This window comes from Molothrus aeneus, chromosome 1 (assembly GCF_037042795.1).
Source record: "Molothrus aeneus isolate 106 chromosome 1, BPBGC_Maene_1.0, whole genome shotgun sequence".
Lineage (NCBI taxonomy): Eukaryota > Metazoa > Chordata > Aves > Passeriformes > Icteridae > Molothrus > Molothrus aeneus.
The window spans coordinates 152,708,598-152,730,193 of record NC_089646.1 but is presented as its reverse complement, the minus strand read 5'-3'; the positions used below and the strand labels follow the sequence as shown (position 1 = coordinate 152,730,193).

Here is a 21,596-nt window from a genome sequence, read left to right as displayed (position 1 = left end):
AGGCTTTGATGAAGGAAAACTTTATTGAGGCACAAGAATGAAGAGACAGGAGAAAGAGAAGATGGAATCTGGTGCGAGGTGCATGTAGGACAACGATCAGCCAAGGTGGTTGGCTTGTAGGATCTGTTGGCAGAGGTCTGAGCTGGTGGTGTCAGGGGTGGTGCTGAGGGCCCTTAGCAGTTGTAGCCATAGACCCTCCTGCCGTAGCAGCCCAGGCCGTAGCCATAGCCCTGCCCGTAGCCGAATCCACAGCCATAGCCAAACCCACGGCCATAGCCAAGGCCGTAGCCAAAGCCACCAAAGCCACCAAATCCCCCAGAGATGGGCTGTCCCTGCACACTGAGCTCAGTGCCCACGGCAGCCGAGGAGGTGGATCCGACGGCAGTGTTCTGGGGGAAGGAGGTCATGATGGGTCCTGGCAGGGTGACCAGCACAGGGGAAGGGTTGATGATGACGCGGGAATCCTGGCATTGCAGGGCACAGGGCTCGTTGCAGCTGTTGGCCAGCGGGGTGGGTCCGCAGGGACTGCAGCGGTTGTAGCAGGCCATGGCTGTGGTGTGGAGGGTGCCTGGAAGAGAGAGGGGGGTGAGGCAGGGTAGGGGTTTGAAGGCGTGAGGGGCAGGGATGCAGGAGGGTGAGGGAGTGAGGAGGCTGTTGTGGAGCTGTGGGGAGCCATGAGCGCTGCTGAAGCGGCAGCTGAGTGAGCTGGAAGAGAGGGGCCAGGAGTGCAGGGCCAGGAGGGTCAGGGGAGTGTAGCTCACCTGGTTGTCTGCAGGAGCAGGAGGTGTGAGAAGAAGTGTGTGAGGGAGAGGCACTGGCCCGGCTTTTATGCTGGTCCTGGAGGGGCGGGACAGCCTTGTCCCATGGCCTTGGGGCATTTTGCAGGCAGCAGCTCTTGGCTGGCCCTGCCTGGTGAGTCATGAGCTGGGGAGTGTTTTCCTTCATGCCATTCTGCAATTCCATGTCCTGCCCTTGATGCTGTGTCCATTTGACCTTGGCAGCAGCGTTAATAAATAATAAATAATTGGTATTTGGGCAGATTTGATTCCATGCATGTCTGGGAGGTGTGAATGAACAACCCAAGCCCTGAAGATCTGCAATGTCACCAGTGATGTCATTTTGTGGCACTCGTGTTCTGTGGTTTGCGGGTGCCTTGTGAAGACTGGGACTCTGTTCCATGACACTGCATGTCCATCAGTCATTGTGCTGCACCCAGGAATGCTGAGGGAGCTGCTGATGTCCTGGGGCGGTCACTCTGGAATAGCTTGGCTAGAACCCAATGCCTGCAAGCCTTTCATGATAGATGAAAGAGAACTCACGGCCTTTTGTCTTGAATGGGATCAAGAGAGAGGACATTTAAAATGAGAGGCTGTTCAGGCTGAACATATTCCAATATTATGATCCATTTGGATTTCTCCAATTCACATGTCAATGTCCCCTGCCATTTAAACTGTCTTCCTTGACCTTGTTAAGAAATCCATTAGGGAAACAACAAACTGGGCTTGATCCCTTTTTTCCCCGGCTCTCTGTGACATCAATTAGCTTATTCCGCATTCAAGCCACAAGTTTCATAACTCATGGCCTGTAATTGTTCACATTGTGTTCCTGTAAGCAAATAATTACTAATGGAGCATCAGTGAGCTCCTCTGTCCTTCCCTGACAAGGTGGGTGTGCGTCTTTGTGGAATTGTGCAATTCCATATCCAGCTCCTGAGGCCCTGTCCATCTGTGGCAGTAACTTTTAATTGCGACTATGAAGAGGTCAATTTTTTCTGTTGGTGGTTCATGTCAGGGAGGGCTGAAGACGTGACCCAAGCTTTGGAGAGGTGGGGTGTCATCACTGTGGTAACCCCACGGCCCTCGTGTGCTGTGGTTTGTGGGTGCCTTCTGAAAAATTTCCCCCAATTTCTCACATTTCTGATAGGCAGGTCTGGGCTGTGCAGCTGCGGCAAGGACGAGGTGTTGCACCTTCCATTGCCTTCCCTCCCTCCATGCATTGATCCCAGTTGGCAAATGCTGACCTCAGACCTCACCATTCAATTTGAACATGCTCAGTGGGTGCTTGGGTGATAGTCCAGCCTCAGAGGTTTGGATGTTTTCGGTCATTCCTAGAGCAGAGTGCCAAAGGCTGAGGCCACTTGTGATTGTCTGAATGTGGATTTGGAGGTTGACCAGGGTTGTTGGCGACAAGAATTGCATGATCCTCAACAACCCAGGTGAGTCCAGGTTGTGTCTGTGCCCAGGGCAGTGGACTCAGAAGAGTCTTAAGGGCTGGGGCCAGTGGCTTGTGGTCAGTGTCCCAAAGTCCAGATGGCAGCAAGTCCCCAGTGCTGAGCCCCGGGCCAACACTGAAAACTTTCTGGGTTCTGGACATCTGCTGGACTTCAGCAAGGGCAGCTGCCAAGTGCTTTTTCATGGGAGGAGTCATACCAGGTAGGAAGAAATATCTGTGTGAGTCACTTGGAACAATTGTTTTCATCTCTGAAAATGCCTTTCAGAGTGATTGTGGGTTAGAAGGAATGGGGCAGGAGGTGTTCCTGTATCGTTGTGGGAAAAGGCACCTCCAGTTTCCAGATCAGGACTGGGGAGAATTGTTGTGATGGTGCAGGGAGATGAGGTGATGAGCAGACTCTTGGTGTCTTCTGAGCACTGGTGAGGTCCCATGTGAGGTGTGGTGCGCAATTCTAGTCTCCCTAGTGTGAAAATGAAGTCAACTTAGTGAGTTAGTGAATAGTGACCAGTTCAGAACCAGCAGGATTCCAAAATGGTGGATCATTCCTGGATGGGAAACTGGGAGATCTGGGAGTCCCAGAGGACGAGGGTGGACAGGGGGGTGTTCTGGGTGTGTGCAAATCCCTGATGGCAGAGGATGAAGGTGAGGGAGCCTGACTGTTCTCAGTAGTGCCCAAGTGCAGGACAAGAGGGCAAAGGCAAAGGGAAAACAGATGGAATGCAATTGCTAAAGAAGACAAGAATTTCTCATTTTGAGGGTGGTGACGGAGCGGAAAAGGTGTTGGACGGTTGGTCCAGGGAGATCCAATACTGAACTGTCCATGGTGCTAGGAATCCTGCCCATGTTGGTCTTGTTGGAGCATGGAAGTTGAAGCTCTTGCACTCCAGATTTCCTGCCCAAATGGAGGATTTTGGGATCGTTTTACTGGAAGGGTTCAAGAGTCCTGGTGGGGAAAAGAGTTTCCCAAGGGTGTGCCGGTACAGAGGGACTTGTCCCGGGCTGTACCCAGGAGAGCATGGATGCGTCCAAGGGTTTGGTCTCTCAGATGATGGGTTTGTTCATGATATTGAAGGTGTTCCCTCCTGTGCTTCCTATGCCAGTCATTTTTATTAGTTGTATTTACATATTTATGAGGGAAGGAGTGGTTGCACCTCCCCCAAATGCCTGTTGAGGCATGGAATGTGCTTGGAAAGGATGTGAGACCACTGGAATTCCAGAAGAACAGGAGGCGTACCAGGCTTTGATGAAGGAAAACTTTATTGAGGCACAAGAATGAAGAGACAGGAGAAAGAGAAGATGGAATCTGGTGCGAGGTGCATGTAGGACAACGATCAGCCAAGGTGGTTGGCTTGTAGGATCTGTTGGCAGAGGTCTGAGCTGGTGGTGTCAGGGGTGGTGCTGAGGGCCCTTAGCAGTTGTAGCCATAGACCCTCCTGCCGTAGCAGCCCAGGCCGTAGCCATAGCCCTGCCCGTAGCCGAATCCACAGCCATAGCCAAACCCACGGCCATAGCCAAGGCCGTAGCCAAAGCCACCAAAGCCACCAAATCCGCCAGAGATGGGCTGTCCCTGCACACTGAGCTCAGTGCCCACGGCAGCCGAGGAGGTGGATCCGACGGCAGTGTTCTGGGGGAAGGAGGTCATGATGGGTCCTGGCAGGGTGACCAGCACAGGGGAAGGGTTGATGATGACGCGGGAATCCTGGCATTGCAGGGCACAGGGCTCGTTGCAGCTGTTGGCCAGCGGGGTGGGTCCGCAGGGACTGCAGCGGTTGTAGCAGGCCATGGCTGTGGTGTGGAGGGTGCCTGGAAGAGAGAGGGGGGTGAGGCAGGGTAGGGGTTTGAAGGCGTGAGGGGCAGGGATGCAGGAGGGTGAGGGAGTGAGGAGGCTGTTGTGGAGCTGTGGGGAGCCATGAGCGCTGCTGAAGCGGCAGCTGAGTGAGCTGGAAGAGAGGGGCCAGGAGTGCAGGGCCAGGAGGGTCAGGGGAGTGTAGCTCACCTGGTTGTCTGCAGGAGCAGGAGGTGTGAGAAGAAGTGTGTGAGGGAGAGGCACTGGCCCGGCTTTTATGCTGGTCCTGGAGGGGCGGGACAGCCTTGTCCCATGGCCTTGGGGCATTTTGGTGGCAGCAGCTCTTGGCTGGCCCTGCCTGGTGAGTCATGAGCTGGGGAGTGTTTTCCTTCATGCCATTCTGCAATTCCATGTCCTGCCCTTGATGCTGTGTCCATTTGACCTTGGCAGCAGCGTTAATAAATAATAAATAATTGGTATTTGGGCAGATTTGATTCCATGCATGTCTGGGAGGTGTGAATGAACAACCCAAGCCCTGAAGATCTGCAATGTCACCAGTGATGTCATTTTGTGGCACTCGTGTTCTGTGGTTTGCGGGTGCCTTGTGAAGACTGGGACTCTGTTCCATGACACTGCATGTCCATCAGTCATTGTGCTGCACCCAGGAATGCTGAGGGAGCTGCTGATGTCCTGGGGCGGTCACTCTGGAATAGCTTGGCTAGAACCCAATGCCTGCAAGCCTTTCATGATAGATGAAAGAGAACTCACGGCCTTTTGTCTTGAATGGGATCAAGAGAGAGGACATTTAAAATGAGAGGCTGTTCAGGCTGAACATATTCCAATATTATGATCCATTTGGATTTCTCCAATTCACATGTCAATGTCCCCTGCCATTTAAACTGTCTTCCTTGACCTTGTTAAGAAATCCATTAGGGAAACAACAAACTGGGCTTGATCCCTTTTTTCCCCGGCTCTCTGTGACATCAATTAGCTTATTCCGCATTCAAGCCACAAGTTTCATAACTCATGGCCTGTAATTGTTCACATTGTGTTCCTGTAAGCAAATAATTACTAATGGAGCATCAGTGAGCTCCTCTGTCCTTCCCTGACAAGGTGGGTGTGCGTCTTTGTGGAATTGTGCAATTCCATATCCAGCTCCTGAGGCCCTGTCCATCTGTGGCAGTAACTTTTAATTGCGACTATGAAGAGGTCAATTTTTTCTGTTGGTGGTTCATGTCAGGGAGGGCTGAAGACGTGACCCAAGCTTTGGAGAGGTGGCGTGTCATCACTGTGGTCACCCCAGTGCCCTCGTGTGCTGTGGTTTGTGGGTGCCTTCTGAAAAATTTCCCCCAATTTCTCACATTTCTGATAGGCAGGTCTGGGCTGTGCAGCTGCGGCAAGGACGAGGTGTTGCACCTTCCATTGCCTTCCCTCCCTCCATGCATTGATCCCAGTTGGCAAATGCTGACCTCAGACCTCACCATTCAATTTGAACATGCTCAGTGGGTGCTTGGGTGATAGTCCAGCCTCAGAGGTTTGGATGTTTTCGGTCATTCCTAGAGCAGAGTGCCAAAGGCTGAGGCCACTTGTGATTGTCTGAATGAGGATTTGGAGGTTGACCAGGGTTGTTGGCGACAAGAATTGCATGATCCTCAACAACCCAGGTGAGTCCAGGTTGTGTCTGTGCCCAGGGCAGTGGACTCAGAAGAGTCTTAAGGGCTGGGGCCAGTGGCTTGTGGTCAGTGTCCCAAAGTCCAGATGGCAGCAAGTCCCCAGTGCTGAGCCCCGGGCCAACACTGAAAACTTTCTGGGTTCTGGACATCTGCTGGACTTCAGCAAGGGCAGCTGCCAAGTGCTTTTTCATGGGAGGAGTCATACCAGGTAGGAAGAAATATCTGTGTGAGTCACTTGGAACAATTGTTTTCATCTCTGAAAATGCCTTTCAGAGTGATTGTGGGTTAGAAGGAATGGGGCAGGAGGTGTTCCTGTATCGTTGTGGGAAAAGGCACCTCCAGTTTCCAGATCAGGACTGGGGAGAATTGTTGTGATGGTGCAGGGAGATGAGGTGATGAGCAGACTCTTGGTGTCTTCTGAGCACTGGTGAGGTCCCATGTGAGGTGTGGTGCGCAATTCTAGTCTCCCTAGTGTGAAAATGAAGTCAACTTAGTGAGTTAGTGAATAGTGACCAGTTCAGAACCAGCAGGATTCCAAAATGGTGGATCATTCCTGGATGGGAAACTGGGAGATCTGGGAGTCCCAGAGGACGAGGGTGGACAGGGGGGTGTTCTGGGTGTGTGCAAATCCCTGATGGCAGAGGATGAAGGTGAGGGAGCCTGACTGTTCTCAGTAGTGCCCAAGTGCAGGACAAGAGGGCAAAGGCAAAGGGAAAACAGATGGAATGCAATTGCTAAAGAAGACAAGAATTTCTCATTTTGAGGGTGGTGACGGAGCGGAAAAGGTGTTGGACGGTTGGTCCAGGGAGATCCAATACTGAACTGTCCATGGTGCTGGGAATCCTGCCCATGTTGGTCTTGTTGGAGCATGGAAGTTGAAGCTCTTGCACTCCAGATTTCCTGCCCAAATGGAGGATTTTGGGATCGTTTTACTGGAAGGGTTCAAGAGTCCTGGTGGGGAAAAGAGTTTCTCAAGGGTGTGCCGGTACAGAGGGACTGGTCCAGGGCTGTCCCCAGGAGAGCATGGATGCGTCCAAGGGTTTGGTCTCTCAGATGATGGGTTTGTTCATGATATTGAAGGTGTTCCCTCCTGTGCTTCCTATGCCAGTCATTTTTATTAGTTGTATTTACATATTTATGAGGGAAGGAGTGGTTGCACATAGCCCAAATGCCTGTTGAGGCATGGAATGTGCTTGGTAAGGATGTGAGACCACTGGAATTCCAGAAGAACAGGAGGCGTACCAGGCTTTGATGAAGGAAAACTTTATTGAGGCACAAGAATGAAGAGACAGGAGAAAGAGAAGATGGAATCTGGTGCGAGGTGCATGTAGGACAACGATCAGCCAAGGTGGTTGGCTTGTAGGATCTGTTGGCAGAGGTCTGAGCTGGTGGTGTCAGGGGTGGTGCTGAGGGCCCTTAGCAGTTGTAGCCATAGCCCCTCCTGCCGTAGCAGCCCAGGCCGTAGCCATAGCCCTGCCCGTAGCCGAATCCACAGCCATAGCCAAACCCACGGCCATAGCCAAGGCCGTAGCCAAAGCCACCAAAGCCACCAAATCCGCCAGAGATGGGCTGTCCCTGCACACTGAGCTCAGTGCCCACGGCAGCCGAGGAGGTGGATCCGACGGCGGTGTTCTGGGGGAAGGAGGTCATGATGGGTCCTGGCAGGGTGACCAGCACAGGGGAAGGGTCGATGATGACGCGGGAATCCTGGCATTGCAGGGCACAGGGCTCGTTGCAGCTGTTGGCCAGCGGGGTGGGTCCGCAGGGACTGCAGCTGTTGTAGCAGGCCATGGGTGTGGTGTGGAGGGTGCCTGGAAAAGAGAGGGGGGTGAGGCAGGGTAGGGGTTTGAAGGCGTGAGGGGCAGGGATGCAGGAGGGTGAGGGAGTGAGGAGGCTGTTGTGGGGCTGTGGGGAGCCATGAGTGCTGCTGAAGCGGCAGCTGAGTGAGCTGGAAGAGAGGGGCCAGGAGTGCAGGGCCAGGAGGGTCAGGGGAGTGTAGCTCACCTGGTTGTCTGCAGGAGCAGGAGGTGTGAGAAGAAGTGTGTGAGGGAGAGGCACTGGCCCGGCTTTTATGCTGGTCCTGGAGGGGCGGGACAGCCTTGTCCCATGGCCTTGGGGCATTTTGGTGGCAGCAGCTCTTGGCTGGCCCTGCCTGGTGAGTCATGAGCTGGGGAGTGTTTTCCTTCATGCCATTCTGCAATTCCATGTCCTGCCCTTGATGCTGTGTCCATTTGACCTTGGCAGCAGCGTTAATAAATAATAAATAATTGGTATTTGGGCAGATTTGATTCCATGCATGTCTGGGAGGTGTGAATGAACAACCCAAGCCCTGAAGATCTGCAATGTCACCAGTGATGTCATTTTGTGGCACTCGTGTTCTGTGGTTTGCGGGTGCCTTGTGAAGACTGGGACTCTGTTCCATGACACTGCATGTCCATCAGTCATTGTGCTGCACCCAGGAATGCTGAGGGAGCTGCTGATGTCCTGGGGCGGTCACTCTGGAATAGCTTGGCTAGAACCCAATGCCTGCAAGCCTTTCATGATAGATGAAAGAGAACTCACGGCTTTTTGTCTTGAATGGGATCAAGAGAGAGGACATTTAAAATGAGAGGCTGTTCAGGCTGAACATATTCCAATATTATGATCCATTTGAATTTCTCCAATTCACATGTCCATGTCCCCTGCCATTTAAACTGTCTTCCTTGACCTTGTTAAGAAATCCATTAAGGAAACAAAAACTGGGCTTGATCCCTTTTTTCTCAGGCTCTCTGTGACATCAATTAGCTTATTCCGCATTCAAGCCACAAGTTTCATAACTCATGGCCTGTAATTGTTCACATTGTGTTCCTGTAAGCAAATAATTACTAATGGAGCATCAGTGAGCTCCTCTGTCCTTCCCTGACAAGGTGGGTGTGCGTCTTTGTGGAATTGTGCAATTCCATATCCAGCTCCTGAGGCCCTGTCCACCTGTGGCAGAAACTTTTAATTGCGACTATGAAGAGGTCAATTTTTTCTGTTGGTGGTTCATGTCAGGGAGGGCTGAAGACGTGACCCAAGTTTGGAGAGCTGGCGTGTCATCCCTGTGGTCACCCCAGTGCCCTCGTGTGCTGTGGTTTGTGGGTGCCTTCTGAAAAATTTCCCCCAATTTCTCACATTTCTGATAGGCAGGTCTGGGCTGTGCAGCTGCGGCAAGGACGAGGTGTTGCACCTTCCATTGCCTTCCCTCCCTCCATGCATTGATCCCAGTTGGCAAATGCTGACCTCAGACCTCACCATTCAATTTGAACATGCTCAGTGGGTGCTTGGGTGATAGTCGAGCCTCAGAGATTTTGATGTTTTCGGTCATTCCTAGAGCAGAGTGCCAAAGGCTGAGGCCACTTGTGATTGTCTGAATGTGGATTTGGAGGTTGACCAGGGTTGTTGGCGACAAGAATTGCATGATCCTCAACAACCCAGGTGAGTCCAGGTTGTGTCTGTGCCCAGGGCAGTGGACTCAGAAGAGTCTTAAGGGCTGGGGCCAGTGGCTTGTGGTCAGTGTCCCAAAGTCCAGATGGCAGCAAGTCCCCAGTGCTGAGCCCCGGGCCAACACTGAAAACTTTCTGGGTTCTGGACATCTGCTGGACTTCAGCAAGGGCAGCTGCCAAGTGCTTTTTCATGGGAGGAGTCATACCAGGTAGGAAGAAATATCTGTGTGAGTCACTTGGAACAATTGTTTTCATCTCTGAAAATGCCTTTCAGAGTGATTGTGGGTTAGAAGGAATGGGGCAGGAGGTGTCCTTGTATCGCTGTGGGAAAAGGCACGTCCAGTTTCCAGATCAGGACTGGGGAGAATTGTTGTGATGGTGCAGGGAGATGATGTGATGAGGAGACTCTTGGTGTCTTCTGAGCACTGGTGAAGTCCCATGTGAGGTGCGATGCGCAATTCTAGTCTCCCCAGTGTGAAAATGAAGTCAACTTAGTGAGTTAGTGAATAGTGACCAGTTCAGAACCAGCAGGATTCCAAAATGGTGGATCATTCCTGGATGGGAAACTGGGAGATCTGGGAGTCCCAGAGGACGAGGGTGGACAGGGGGGTGTTCTGGGTGTGTGCAAATCCCTGATGGCAGAGGATGAAGGTGAGGGAGCCTGACTGTTCTCAGTAGTGCCCACGTGCAGGACAAGAGGGCAAAGGCAAAGGGAAAACAGATGGAATGCAATTGCTAAAGAAGACAAGAATTTCTCATTTTGAGGGTGGTGACGGAGCGGAAAAGGTGTTGGACGGTTGGTCCAGGGAGATCCAATACTGAACTGTCCATGGTGCTAGGAATCCTGCCCATGTTGGTCTTGTTGGAGCATGGAAGTTGAAGCTCTTGCACTCCAGATTTCCTGCCCAAATGGAGGATTTTGGGATCGTTTTACTGGAAGAGTTCAAGAGTCCTGGTGGGGAAAAGAGTTTCCCAAGGGTGTGCCGGTACAGAGGGAGTGGTCCAGGGCTGTACCCAGGAGAGCATGGATGTGTGCAAGGCTTTGGTCACTCAGATGATGGGTTTGTTCATGATATTGAAGGTCTTCCCTCCTGTGCTTCCTATGCCAGTCATTTTTATTAGTTGTATTTACATATTTATGAGGGAAGGAGTGGTTGCACATAGCCCAAATGCCTGTTGAGGCATGGAATGTGCTTGGTAAGGATGTGAGACCACTGGAATTCCAGAAGAACAGGAGGCGTACCAGGCTTTGATGAAGGAAAACTTTATTGAGGCACAAGAATGAAGAGACAGGAGAAAGAGAAGATGGAATCTGGTGCGAGGTGCATGTAGGACAACGATCAGCCAAGGTGGTTGGCTTGTAGGATCTGTTGGCAGAGGTCTGAGCTGGTGGTGTCAGGGGTGGTGCTGAGGGCCCTTAGCAGTTGTAGCCATAGCCCCTCCTGCCATAGCAGCCCAGGCCGTAGCCATAGCCCTGCCCGTAGCCGAATCCACAGCCATAGCCAAACCCACGGCCATAGCCAAGGCCGTAGCCAAAGCCACCAAAGCCACCAAATCCGCCAGAGATGGGCTGTCCCTGCACACTGAGCTCAGTGCCCACGGCAGCCGAGGAGGTGGATCCGACGGCGGTGTTCTGGGGGAAGGAGGTCATGATGGGTCCTGGCAGGGTGACCAGCACAGGGGAAGGGTTGATGATGACGCGGGAATCCTGGCATTGCAGGGCACAGGGCTCGTTGCAGCTGTTGGCCAGCGGGGTGGGTCCGCAGGGACTGCAGCGGTTGTAGCAGGCCATGGGTGTGGTGTGGAGGGTGCCTGGAAAAGGTCGGGGTGAGGCAGGGTCATGGAGGTTTGGGGGTTGTGATGGGTGGTATGGGTGTGTGTCTGGAGTTTGGAGGCTGTTGTGGGGCTGTGGGGAGGAGTGAGGGCTGCTGAGGCTGGGACCGAGCGTGCTGGAAGAGAGGGGCCAGGGGTGCAGGGGCAGGAGGGTCAGGGAATTGAGGCTCACCTGGTTTTTAGCAAGAGGAGAAGGCGTCAGGAGAAGTTTGTGAGGGAGAGAGACTCTGTGCTGACTTTTATGCAGGTCCTGGAGGGGCGGGACAGCCTTGTCCCATGTCCTTGGGGCATTTTTGAGGCAGCAGCTCTTGGCTGCCCCAGCTTGGTGAGTCATGAGGTGGGGAGTGGTTTCCTTTCTGCTGTTCTGCATTTCTGTGTTCTTCCCTTAGGGCTGTGTCCATCTGACCTTGGCAGAACATCTTAACTGCGAGTATTGATGTCCATTATCTCATTGTTTATGGTGTGTGTTAGGACATCTAAAATACTCAGAAGAATTTTAGGGCAATTGGGGTGTTGTCAGTAAGGTCATTCCATGGCATATTGATGACATCTCCTGTTTGCATTCTTGTGTCCTGCCTGAAAGAACTCCCAGATTTCTCACCTTGTCCTTATTTTGATGATACTCCAATCCTGTCAATGTCATGGTGTCCCTGCAGCACTCTCAGTCAAACATGTCCACATCCTTGTTCCACCAGGAATCCCTACCAGTGTTGGGGACCAGGACAGTCCACTCCCTCAACCTTTCCAAAGCTCAGGCACATGGGCTTCAAGGGTGGATTAATCAAAGGATGGGGAACTGTGCTCCTCATGTGTCTTGTTCTCCTTATCCTTCAGCATTTTTCCTTTCCATGGGTCAGGCACAGTCTAGCACTGGGACCCCACAGTGTGACCTTGCTGGTCACAGCTGAGACGAACGCTGTGGATGAACCAACTCAAGACTTTGGGCAGCATGGGAGGCCATCCTGAATCACAGGGATTGATTTCCCATCTCCAGCAGGAAAGGCTGGGAATACAGACACGCTCTGAATGTTGGCAACATGGTGGGGATGGAGAGAAAGGTCATTTCCTCACAAGCAGTGCTCCTGCAAAGCCAGACAATCCTGACAGAGCTGTGATGCCTTGGGGCCCCACTTCACAATGTGTGGCAGTGTTTGAGGGTCCCCAGGATGAGGAAAGAGATGAGAATCTTGACTCCATGTTTTGGAAGGCTGATTTATTATTTTATTATATATATTATATTCAAAGAAAATTATATATTAGACTATACTAAAGAAAGAGAGGGAGAAGACCTCAGGAAGCTAGAAAGGAATGAATAATAAAATCTTGTGACTGACCATAATCCCGACACAGCTGGACCTGTGATTGGCCATTAATTAAAAACACGTCACATGCTGGGTAAACAATTTTCCAAATCACATCCCAAAGTAGCAAAACATGGAGAAGCTGAAGCTTCCCAGCTTCTCAGGAGAAAAGATCCTAGCAAGAGGATTTTTCAGAAAATATGTCTGTGACAACAATGCACCCAAAAACCAGGACACACCAGTGCCTTGGGGTGACCTCACTGATGTCGCCCCATCTCTCCAAGGCTTTGGACATGTCTCCAGCCCACCATGACACATGGCATCAACACCTGCCCTTAACCTCTAAGGCACTTAAAATCTGCCACCAAGGTCAGGTGGATATGCCTCAAAAGAAAGACATGGAGCTGCAGAATTCCACAAAGGAATGCCCACACCATGACATAAGAGAGAAGACGACGATGCTGACTAACCATCAGTAATTACTGGGTTTTTCTAGCAGGAACAGATTATTAAGACTAAAAGGATATGAGATATGAAAAGTTATGGGATGAATGCGGATTAAAGGCAAGAACATCACAGGCCAGCCTGGGAAAAAAAGGATCAAGCTGGATTGTTTAATGGATTTCTTAATGAGGTCAGGGAATATGCTTTAAATGACAGAGTACAATGTCAGGTAAAGATGAGAAGTCCAAATGGACCATGACACCAGAACAAGTTCAACCAGACCAGCCTCTACTTTTCCAGATGTTCTCTCTTGATTCAGTTCAAGACACAAGGCCATGAGATCTCTTTAATCTGTAGGAACACTCCTAATTCATGATAATATTTCCATGTTGTTGCAGAGTGACCTTCCCAGGACATCAGCAGCTCCCTCAGCATTCCTGGGTGCAACACAATGACTGATGGACATCCAGCAGCACAGAACAGAATCCCAGTCTTCAAAAGGCACCCACAAACCACAGCACACGAGTGCCACAAAATGACATCACTGATGATATCGCAACTTTGCTGGGCTCTGGTTGTTTATTCAGCCCTCCCTGACTCACATGGAACAATCAAATCCACCCAAATACCATCTCTCACTTCAAAGCTGCTGTCAAGGTCAGATGGACACAGACTCAAGAACCAATCATAACACTGCAGAATTCTATGAATAAAAATACCCCCCACTTCATGACTCATCAGGCTGGGCCAGGCAACAGCTACTGGTCAAAAAATGCCCCAAGGCCATGGGACAAGGCTGTTCTGCCCCTCCAGGATCAGCATAAATGCCAGCCCAGAGCCTCTCTCCCTCACACACTTCTCCTCAATCCTTCTCCTCCTGCTCCTCAGGACAACCAGGTGAGCCTCAATCCCGTGACCCTCCTGCTTCTCCCCACCTTGGCCCCTCTCTTCCAGCATGCTCAGCCCCAGCCTCAGCAGCCCTCGCTCCTCCCCACAGCCCCACAACAGCCTCCACACTCCCTCACCCCTCGTGCACCCCCATGCCCCTGACCTGCCTCACCCACTCTCTTCTAGGGACCCTCCACACCACACCCATGGCTTGCTACGACCGCTGCAGTCCCTGCGGACCCACCCCGCTGGCCAACAGCTGCAACGAGCCCTGTGCCCTGCAATGCCAGGATTCCCGCGTCATCATCAACCCTTCCCCTGTGCTGGTCACCCTGCCAGGACCCATCATGACCTCCTTCCCCCAGAACACCGCCGTCGGATCCACCTCCTCGGCTGCCGTGGGCACTGAGCTCAGTGTGCAGGGACAGCCCATCTCTGGCGGATTTGGTGGCTTTGGTGGCTTTGGCCTTGGCTATGGCCGTGGATTTGGCTATGGCCTGGGCTATGGCTGTGGGTATGGCTATGGCCTGGGAGGCCTGGGCTGCTATGGCAGGAGGGGCTATGGCTACAACTGCTAAGGTCTCTCAGCACCACCCCTGACACCAACCACCCACTCCTTGGAACACACCCCAGGTGGTGCAGACTTTGGCCTTTCTGAGCCAAAGCTCAGCTCTTCCAGCTCCTGCTCTCAGGGCACCGGGCAAGGCAGCAGCCAAGGGCCCAGCCCACGCTGCCTGCAAACATGGCCCATCTGCCTCCTCCTCTTCTCTCACTCCCTCTCAGCTCTGTCCAGTTCCCTCTGCTGCAAATCTCTTCTCCCAAGCCAGAGACCATTTGGAATCTTCGCCTTCAGGTTGCTTCTATTGTGGAACAGGAAGGCCTTGATGCTCTGACTGAACCACCAGCAAGCAAAGGAGCTCAGCTTATGGTCGCCCTACTTGCACCTCAGACCAGCTCCTTTTATCTTGCCACTCATGACCTCTCACTGTTCTTTTGCCTCAATAAAATTCCCTTGCATTGCAGCATTGTTATGTCTCCTTTTCCTTCATGGGCACACACTGGCACAGTTTGCTCTTCCCTTGGATACCACAAACCCTTCACTTGTGTGATCCAAGGCCTGGATACTCCAAGGCAGATCTACCCCTACCTGTGACACAAGCTTCTTCTGGGCCACGTTTGTACATTGGCTACACAGCTGTTGGTCCAGTCCCTCACTATCTCTTTAGCCCTTATACAGATCCACAGGAGCAGGTCCTTACCCTTGAGGCCCCAGAGCTGAGCACAGAACTCCAGTCTCAGTAGAGCAGAGCAGAGGGTCAGAATTCCCTCCTCACCTGCCGCCCACACTGTGGCCATGAGCCCATGGCATGGGCGGTTTCTGTTTGGTGTGTTCACATGGCCGGGGCATGTCCAATTCTTCATCCACCAAAACCCCAAGTCCTTCTCCTGGAGGATGTTCTTAATTGACTCATTAGGCATCCAACATCCATTACTGAGATTGCTCCAATTCAGATTTAGGATGCTGCACTTCATCCTGTTCACCTTCATAACAATCACACCACCCCAGCCTGTCAAGAGCTCTCTGGATGCTCTCCCTTCCCTCCAGACAATCAAGCACGCTGCTCACCTTGATGTCATTCCCATTCTTGCTGAGGGGACACTCAGTTCCCTGTGCCTGACAAAATGGGAAGTGATAATGTTCCCAATACGAGCTTCTGTAGGTCACCACTCATCCCTGTTCCCCTCACAGACATGGAGCTACTGACCACAACTCTGTGAGTGAGACCATCCTGTCCATTTTCCACCCCACAGTTGATGTTCCAGCTATCAACTCCACATCTCTCCAGGTCAGAGATAAGCATGTTTTCTGCCACAGGAAGAAATGCTTTGCACAAGTCCACGTACATGATATCAGTTGCTCTTCCATCATTCACCAGTGTTGGAACCCCATCAAACTTTTCAGGAAGAATTTGCCCTTCATGGGAGCGGCAACAGGGGAGGGGTGAGCCAGGCCTTTGGGGCCTTGAGATGTGGCAAGTGCCCAGAGCTGAGGCCACTTCACTTGGAATGTTTCCCTTGAGGAAATGGTGCTTGGCTGAGCTCTGTGTCTGCCCTGTGCAAGTGACTCAGCCTGGGCATGAGGACAGAGCTGTGGCTGCTGTTGGACACAACCCTTTTGTGAAACCTTTGATGCCCCTTCCCATTCTACACTCTGAGAGCAGCTGAGCAGGTCCAGGTTGCCTGAGAGTGCAGTGAGTGGCCTGAGAGTGGCTGAGGGGCTGAGTCCAGAGGTGTCTGACCAGAGGCCCAAAGTGCAAATGGAGGTGAATCCCCAATACTGCAGCCCAGGAGTCGGATCCATGGGCCCAACTCTGTTCAGCATCCTAAATAATGAGCTGGGCAGTGTTGTCCCCTCAGACACGTAGCAATCTCAGAAACGGGTAATAGTGAGGTCATGAGTTGGTTGAGAGCATGCTGGAGGAGGACTTGGGGTGTTGGTGGATGAAGAATTGGACATGCCCTGGCCATGTGCACTCGCAGACCAAAACTCCCCGTGCCCTGGGCTCATCACCACAGCGTGGGCAGCAGGTGAGGGGAGATTCTGACCCTCTGCTCAGCTCTTCAGAGACTGGAGATGTGTGTTCAACCCTGGGCACCCAAGGATATGAAAGATACGGGCCTGCTGAAGCAGAGCTGTAGATGACCCTGGAAGATGATGATGGTCTGGAGCAACTGGTGTCCAGCCAAAGTGAAAACAAGACCCATATACAGCTTCTATTAGAGACAGGGATAGACCTGCATTCGTGTATCCAGGCCTGGGAACAAGCAAGGGAAGTCTGAAATGCACCAGAAAGGCAAAGTGTGGCTGGGTGTGTCAGCGAAGGAAAGGAGACATCTGAGGCTGTAATGCAAGAGAACTTTATTGAGCTAAAAGAACAGTGGAAGGTTGTGAGGATCCACTGGAAAAGAGAAGGGCAAGTAGGGGGTGCAATGAGGGTGACCATCAGCCAAGCTCCTTGGCTTGCAGGCGGTTCAGTCAGAGCACCAAGGCCTTCCTGTCCCACAGTGGGAGCCGCCCAATGGAGGTGCCCAATGGTCTCTGGCTTGGGAAAAGGGGTTTACAGCTATGGACAGAGGTGAAGGTGCAATGTAGAGCACAGAGAGGCAGAAGATGAGGAGGAAGATGGGCCATGTTTGCAGGCAGCCCAGGCTGGGCCCTTGGCTGCTGCCTTGCCCAGTGCCCTGAGAGCAGGAGCTGGAAGTGCTGAGCCCGTTTGAGAGCCTTGGTCCAGAAATGTGTCCTCAATGCCTGAGATGAGTTCCAGGGAGTGGGTGGTTGGTGTCGGGGGTGGTGCTGAGGGCCCTTAGCAGATGTAGCCATAGCCCCTCCTGCCATAGCAGCCCAGGCCTCCCAGGCTGTAGCCAAATCCACGGCCATAGCCAAGGCCGTAGCCAAAGCCACCAAAGCCACCAAATCCGCCAGAGATGGGCTGTCCCTGCACACTGAGCTCAGTGCCCACGGCAGCCGAGGAGGTGGATCCGACGGCGGTGCTCTGGGGGAAGGAGGTCATGATGGGTCCTGGCAGGGTGACCAGCACAGGGGAAGGGTTGATGATGACGCGGGAATCCTGGCATTGCAGGGCACAGGGCTCGTTGCAGCTGTTGGCCAGCGGGGTGGGTCCGCAGGGACTGCAGCGGTTGTAGCAGGCCATTTTTGTGGTGTGGAGGGTGCCTGGAAGAGAGAGGGGTGAGGAAGGGCAGGGATGGTGAGGGGCAGTGATGCAGGAGAGTGAGGGAGTGTGGAGGCTGTTGTGGGGCTGTGGGGAAGGATGAGGGCTGCAGAGTCTGGAGCAGAGTGTGTTGAAAGAGAGGGGCCAGGGTGCAGGAGCAGGAGGGTCAGGGGCTTGAGACTCACCTGGTTGTCAGCAGGAGCAGGAGGAGAAGGCGTCAGGAGAAGTGTGTGAGTGTGAGAGGCTCTGGGCCGTCTTTTATGCAGGTCCTGGAGGGGCAGGACAGCCTTGTCCCATGGCCTTGGGGCATTTTGAGGCAGCAGGTCTCGGCTGACCCAGCCTGGTGTGTCATGAGGTGGGGAGTGTTCTACATCATTGAATTCTGCAGTGTCATATCCTGCCCTTGAGTCTCTGACCATCTGACCTTGGAGGGAGCTTTAGAGTCAGAGTTGATCTTTAGGTAGATTTGGTTGTTAGATATATGTCTGTGAGGGTTGAATAAACAAACAGAGACCAGCAGAGGTGCAATGTCATCAGTGGGCCTTGTGTGCTCTGGTTTGTGGGTGCCTTTTGAAGACTGTGACTCTGTTTGGTGCCACTGGATGTCCATCAGTCACCGTGTTTCTCTCAGGAATGCTGAGGGAGCTGCTGATGTCCTGGGAAGGTCACTCTGTGATAACTTGGAAATGTCCCAGTGCCTGGGAGTTCTCCCTGATGGAAGAAAGTGGGCTCTTTTTCATGTGTCTTGAATGGGATTGAGAGAGGGTCTTGGAAAGTAGAGGCTGTTCAGGCTGCACTTGTTCCCATGTTATTGTCCATTTAGATTTCTAAAATTTAACCAACAAACTATGCTATCATTCAAAGCATATTTCTTGATCTCATTTAGAATTCCAATAGCTAACAACAAATGCAGGCCCATCCCTTTTTCCCCGGTGTGTGTAATGTCAATTCATTTATTCTACATTCAAGACAAAGAGTTTCAAAACTTATATCCTGTAAATGTAATATTGTTTTCCTATTAGCAAAAAGGACTAATTACTAATGGACAGTTATTGAGTTGCTCCTTCCTTCTGTGTCATGATGCTGGCATTCCTTTGTGTGATTCTGCCATTCTACATCCTTCTCTTTAGGCCGTGTCCATCCGACCTTGGCGGCAGCTTTTAAGTGTGAGTATTAGAGGTTAAATGTTGGTCTTGATGGTTTATGTCAAGATGGGATGAAGACGTGACCAAAACTTTGTGGAGTGTCATCGGTGAGGTCACCCCATGGCACTGGTGTGCTGTGTTTTGTGTGCATGTGGTGAAGAGGGACCCCATTTCCTCATGGAGCTTTTCACAGAATCCACAGAATTCACAGAATTCACAGAATCACTGGGTTGGAAGAGACCTTCAAGATCATCAAGTCCAATTCATGCCCTAACTCAACTAAACCATGGCACCGAGACACTACCACCTCCCCAGACAGGCCATTCCAGTACTTTATCACTGTTTCAGTGAAAAGCTTTTTGCTAATATCCAACCTATATTTCCCTTGATGCAGCTTGAGACTGTGTTGTCTCATTCTGTCAGAATTTGGGGAAAGAGACCAACCCCCACCTGACTACAATCACCCTTCAGGAAGTTGTAGAGTGATAAGGTCATCTCTGAGTCCCCTTTTCTCCAGGCTAAACAACCCCAGCTCCCCTTTTTAGGCTGCTCTAAGCTTTGCAGGTGTTCTGGGGGTGAGCACCTGCACTTTTGATCATGTTCTCCTCCTCCCTACCTTGGTTGCATCTTTCCAGGCTTGTCTATATTCCTGGCCTTTGCCATTGGAGATGGGAAAGCAATCCACATGACTTAAGGAGTTGTCCTGTGCTCTTCACAGTCCTGTGTGGGTTCTTCCGTAGCGCTCATCTCAGCTGGGCCCAGCAAGGTCACACTGTGGGGTCCCGTTGCTGGGCTCTGCCTGACACATGGGAAGGAAACCTCGTGGAGGATGAGAAGAAGAAGCATGAGGGGAACAATTACTCATCTGTTGGTTTGTCAACCCTTCAAACTCATGTGTCTGCAGTTTAGAGATAAGGATGTCCTGTGGGACTGGTTTAAGGGTCTGGTGGAATTCCAGGAATGCGATGCTGGTTGCCATTCCCTTGCCAAAAATAGCATTTGACCTTGTGATCCTGCTGGAGCATAAATGGATCGTGAGGTGGCCGTGGAGCCTCTGATGTAAAAAGCTCCAGCGATTACCAGGAGAGATTTAGGAAATACGTAATAAGAAAAGTAACACAAGGAAGATGAGGAGGTCAACTGTCGTGTACCACTGATGGGGCTGCAGAGTGCAACAAGGACATGGTTCACAGAGCAGTGTCAGGAGACCAATGGGACTGGAACACCCTTAAAAAAAGAAGTTGACAGAGCTGAGGACTCTTTCAAGCAGGAGGAAAGAAGGCAAATGGGACATGATGTCATTATTCCATGGCGTGTCCTCATCGATGAAACATCAGTTGTCCTCAGGGCTGTTTGAATCTTCTACATGTCCTGAAAGGCACCAGCAACAAGAAAATGGTCACTAATTCTTGCAATTAAAAGCTGCCAACAAGGTCAGACTGACACAACCTCAGGGTCAGGACATGGAATTGCAGAAGTGCATGAAGGAAAACACTCCACACCTCATGACTCACCAGGCTGGGCCAGCCAAGAGCTGCTGCCTCAAAAATGCCTCAAGGCCATGGGACAAGGCTGTCCCACCCCTCCAGGACCAGCATAAAAGCCAGCCCAGAGCCTCTGTCCCTCACACACTTCTTCAGACTCCATCTCCTCCTGCTCCTGCTGACAACCAGGTGAGTCTCAATCCCCTGACCCTCCTGATCCTGCACCCCTGGCCCCTCTCTTCTAGCATGCTCAGCCCCAGTCTCAGCAGCCCTCATGGCTCCACACAGCCCCACAACAGCCTCCACACTCCCTCACCCTGCTGACACTTTGTTCCTTGCACCCCCACGCCTCTACCCTGCCTCACCCTCTCTCTTCCAGGCACCCTCCACACCACACCCATGGCCTGCTACAACCGCTGCAGTCCCTGCGGACCCACCCCGCTGGCCAACAGCTGCAACGAGCCCTGTGCCCTGCAATGCCAGGATTCCCGCGTCATCATCAACCCTTCCCCTGTGCTGGTCACCCTGCCAGGACCCATCATGACCTCCTTCCCCCAGAGCACCGCCGTCGGATCCACCTCCTCGGCTGCCGTGGGCACTGAGCTCAGTGTGCAGGGACAGCCCATCTCTGGGGGATTTGGTGGCTTTGGCTACGGCCTTGGTTATGGCCGTGGATTTGGCTATGGCTGTGGATTCGGCTACGGGCAGGGCTATGGCTACGGCCTGGGCTGCTATGGCAGGAGGGGCTATGGCTACAACTGCTAAGGTCTCTCAGCACCACCCCTGACACCAACCACCCACTCCCTGGAACTCATCTCAGGCCCTGAGGATGCCTCCCTGCGCTAAGGCTCTTAAATGTGTTTAGCAGCTTCTTCTCTCAGGCTACCAAGCAAGGCTGCAGGCCACACTGCCTGCAAACATGGCCCATTTGCCTCCTGCTCTTTTCCTGCTCCCTGCTCTGCATCGCCCCTTTGGCTCTGTCCAGTCCCCCCTGGACAAACCCCTTCTCTCAATCCAGAGACCATCGGGCATCTCCACCACTCTGCTGCTCCCACTGTGGGCAGGAAGTCCTTGATGCTCTGGCCAAACCTGCAAGCCAAGGGGCCTTGGTTGTGGGCTCCTCTCCTTGTACCTCAGCCAGGTGTCTTCCACTTAACTGCTCATGACTTTCACTGTTCTTTTTGCCTCAATAAAGTTCTTTGGCATTGCACATTGTGAAGTGTCCTCTTCCTTCATGGGCACACACTGGCACACTTTGCTCTTCCCTTGGATCCCACAAACCCTTCACTTGCTTGATCCCAGGCCTGGATACATGAATGTAGATCTATCCCTGCCTCTGATAGAAGACATGTATGGCTGGACACTTTGGCTGGACACTTTGTCTGGACACCAGTTGCTCCAGACCCTCACCATCTTCCAGCGTCATCTACAGCTCTGCTCGAGCATGTCCATGTCTTCTGAGTACACATCTCCAGTCTCGGAAGAGCAGACCAGAGGGGCAAAATTCCCCTCTCACCTACTGCCCACAATGTGGGGATGAGCCCAGGACATGAGGAGTTTCTGGTCTGTGAATGTTCATGGCCAGGGCATGTTCAATTCTTCATCCCCCAACATC

At 52.2% G+C, this 21,596-nt stretch overlaps 7 protein-coding genes across 7 annotated transcripts; 2 read left to right on the top strand and 5 right to left on the bottom strand.

Annotated features, from left to right (window-relative positions):
• Positions 1 to 173: 173 nt before the first annotated feature.
• LOC136556061 (feather beta keratin-like) lies at positions 174 to 548 on the bottom strand. Its single transcript, XM_066549118.1, has one exon. The coding sequence runs from the start codon at positions 546 to 548 to the stop codon at positions 174 to 176; it is 375 nt and encodes a 124-aa protein (XP_066405215.1).
• Positions 549 to 3,640: 3,092 nt separating this feature from the next.
• On the bottom strand, positions 3,641 to 4,015 carry LOC136556050 (feather beta keratin-like). The gene has a single exon (XM_066549107.1). The coding sequence runs from the start codon at positions 4,013 to 4,015 to the stop codon at positions 3,641 to 3,643; it is 375 nt and encodes a 124-aa protein (XP_066405204.1).
• Positions 4,016 to 7,107: 3,092 nt separating this feature from the next.
• LOC136556041 (feather beta keratin-like) lies at positions 7,108 to 7,482 on the bottom strand. The gene has a single exon (XM_066549098.1). The coding sequence runs from the start codon at positions 7,480 to 7,482 to the stop codon at positions 7,108 to 7,110; it is 375 nt and encodes a 124-aa protein (XP_066405195.1).
• A 3,090-nt stretch (positions 7,483 to 10,572) lies between these two features.
• Positions 10,573 to 10,947, bottom strand: LOC136556031 (feather beta keratin-like). The gene has a single exon (XM_066549086.1). It carries the CDS (start codon positions 10,945 to 10,947, stop codon positions 10,573 to 10,575), a length of 375 nt encoding a protein of 124 aa, XP_066405183.1.
• Positions 10,948 to 13,505: 2,558 nt separating this feature from the next.
• LOC136556022 (feather beta keratin-like) lies at positions 13,506 to 14,199 on the top strand. The gene is made up of 2 exons (XM_066549074.1): positions 13,506 to 13,627; positions 13,806 to 14,199. Exons 1-2 carry the CDS (start codon positions 13,506 to 13,508, stop codon positions 14,197 to 14,199), a joined length of 516 nt encoding a protein of 171 aa, XP_066405171.1.
• Positions 14,200 to 16,986: 2,787 nt separating this feature from the next.
• Positions 16,987 to 17,590, bottom strand: LOC136556011 (feather beta keratin-like). Its single transcript, XM_066549063.1, has 2 exons — positions 17,553 to 17,590; positions 16,987 to 17,368 (listed from the first exon to the last, which is right to left on the bottom strand). The coding sequence occupies exon 2, from the start codon at positions 17,332 to 17,334 to the stop codon at positions 16,987 to 16,989; it is 348 nt and encodes a 115-aa protein (XP_066405160.1). The 5' UTR covers positions 17,335 to 17,368; positions 17,553 to 17,590.
• Positions 17,591 to 20,045: 2,455 nt separating this feature from the next.
• Positions 20,046 to 20,746, top strand: LOC136556001 (feather beta keratin-like). Its single transcript, XM_066549053.1, has 2 exons — positions 20,046 to 20,169; positions 20,358 to 20,746. The coding sequence occupies exons 1-2, from the start codon at positions 20,046 to 20,048 to the stop codon at positions 20,744 to 20,746; spliced, it is 513 nt and encodes a 170-aa protein (XP_066405150.1).
• The last annotated feature ends 850 nt before the right edge of the window (positions 20,747 to 21,596 follow it).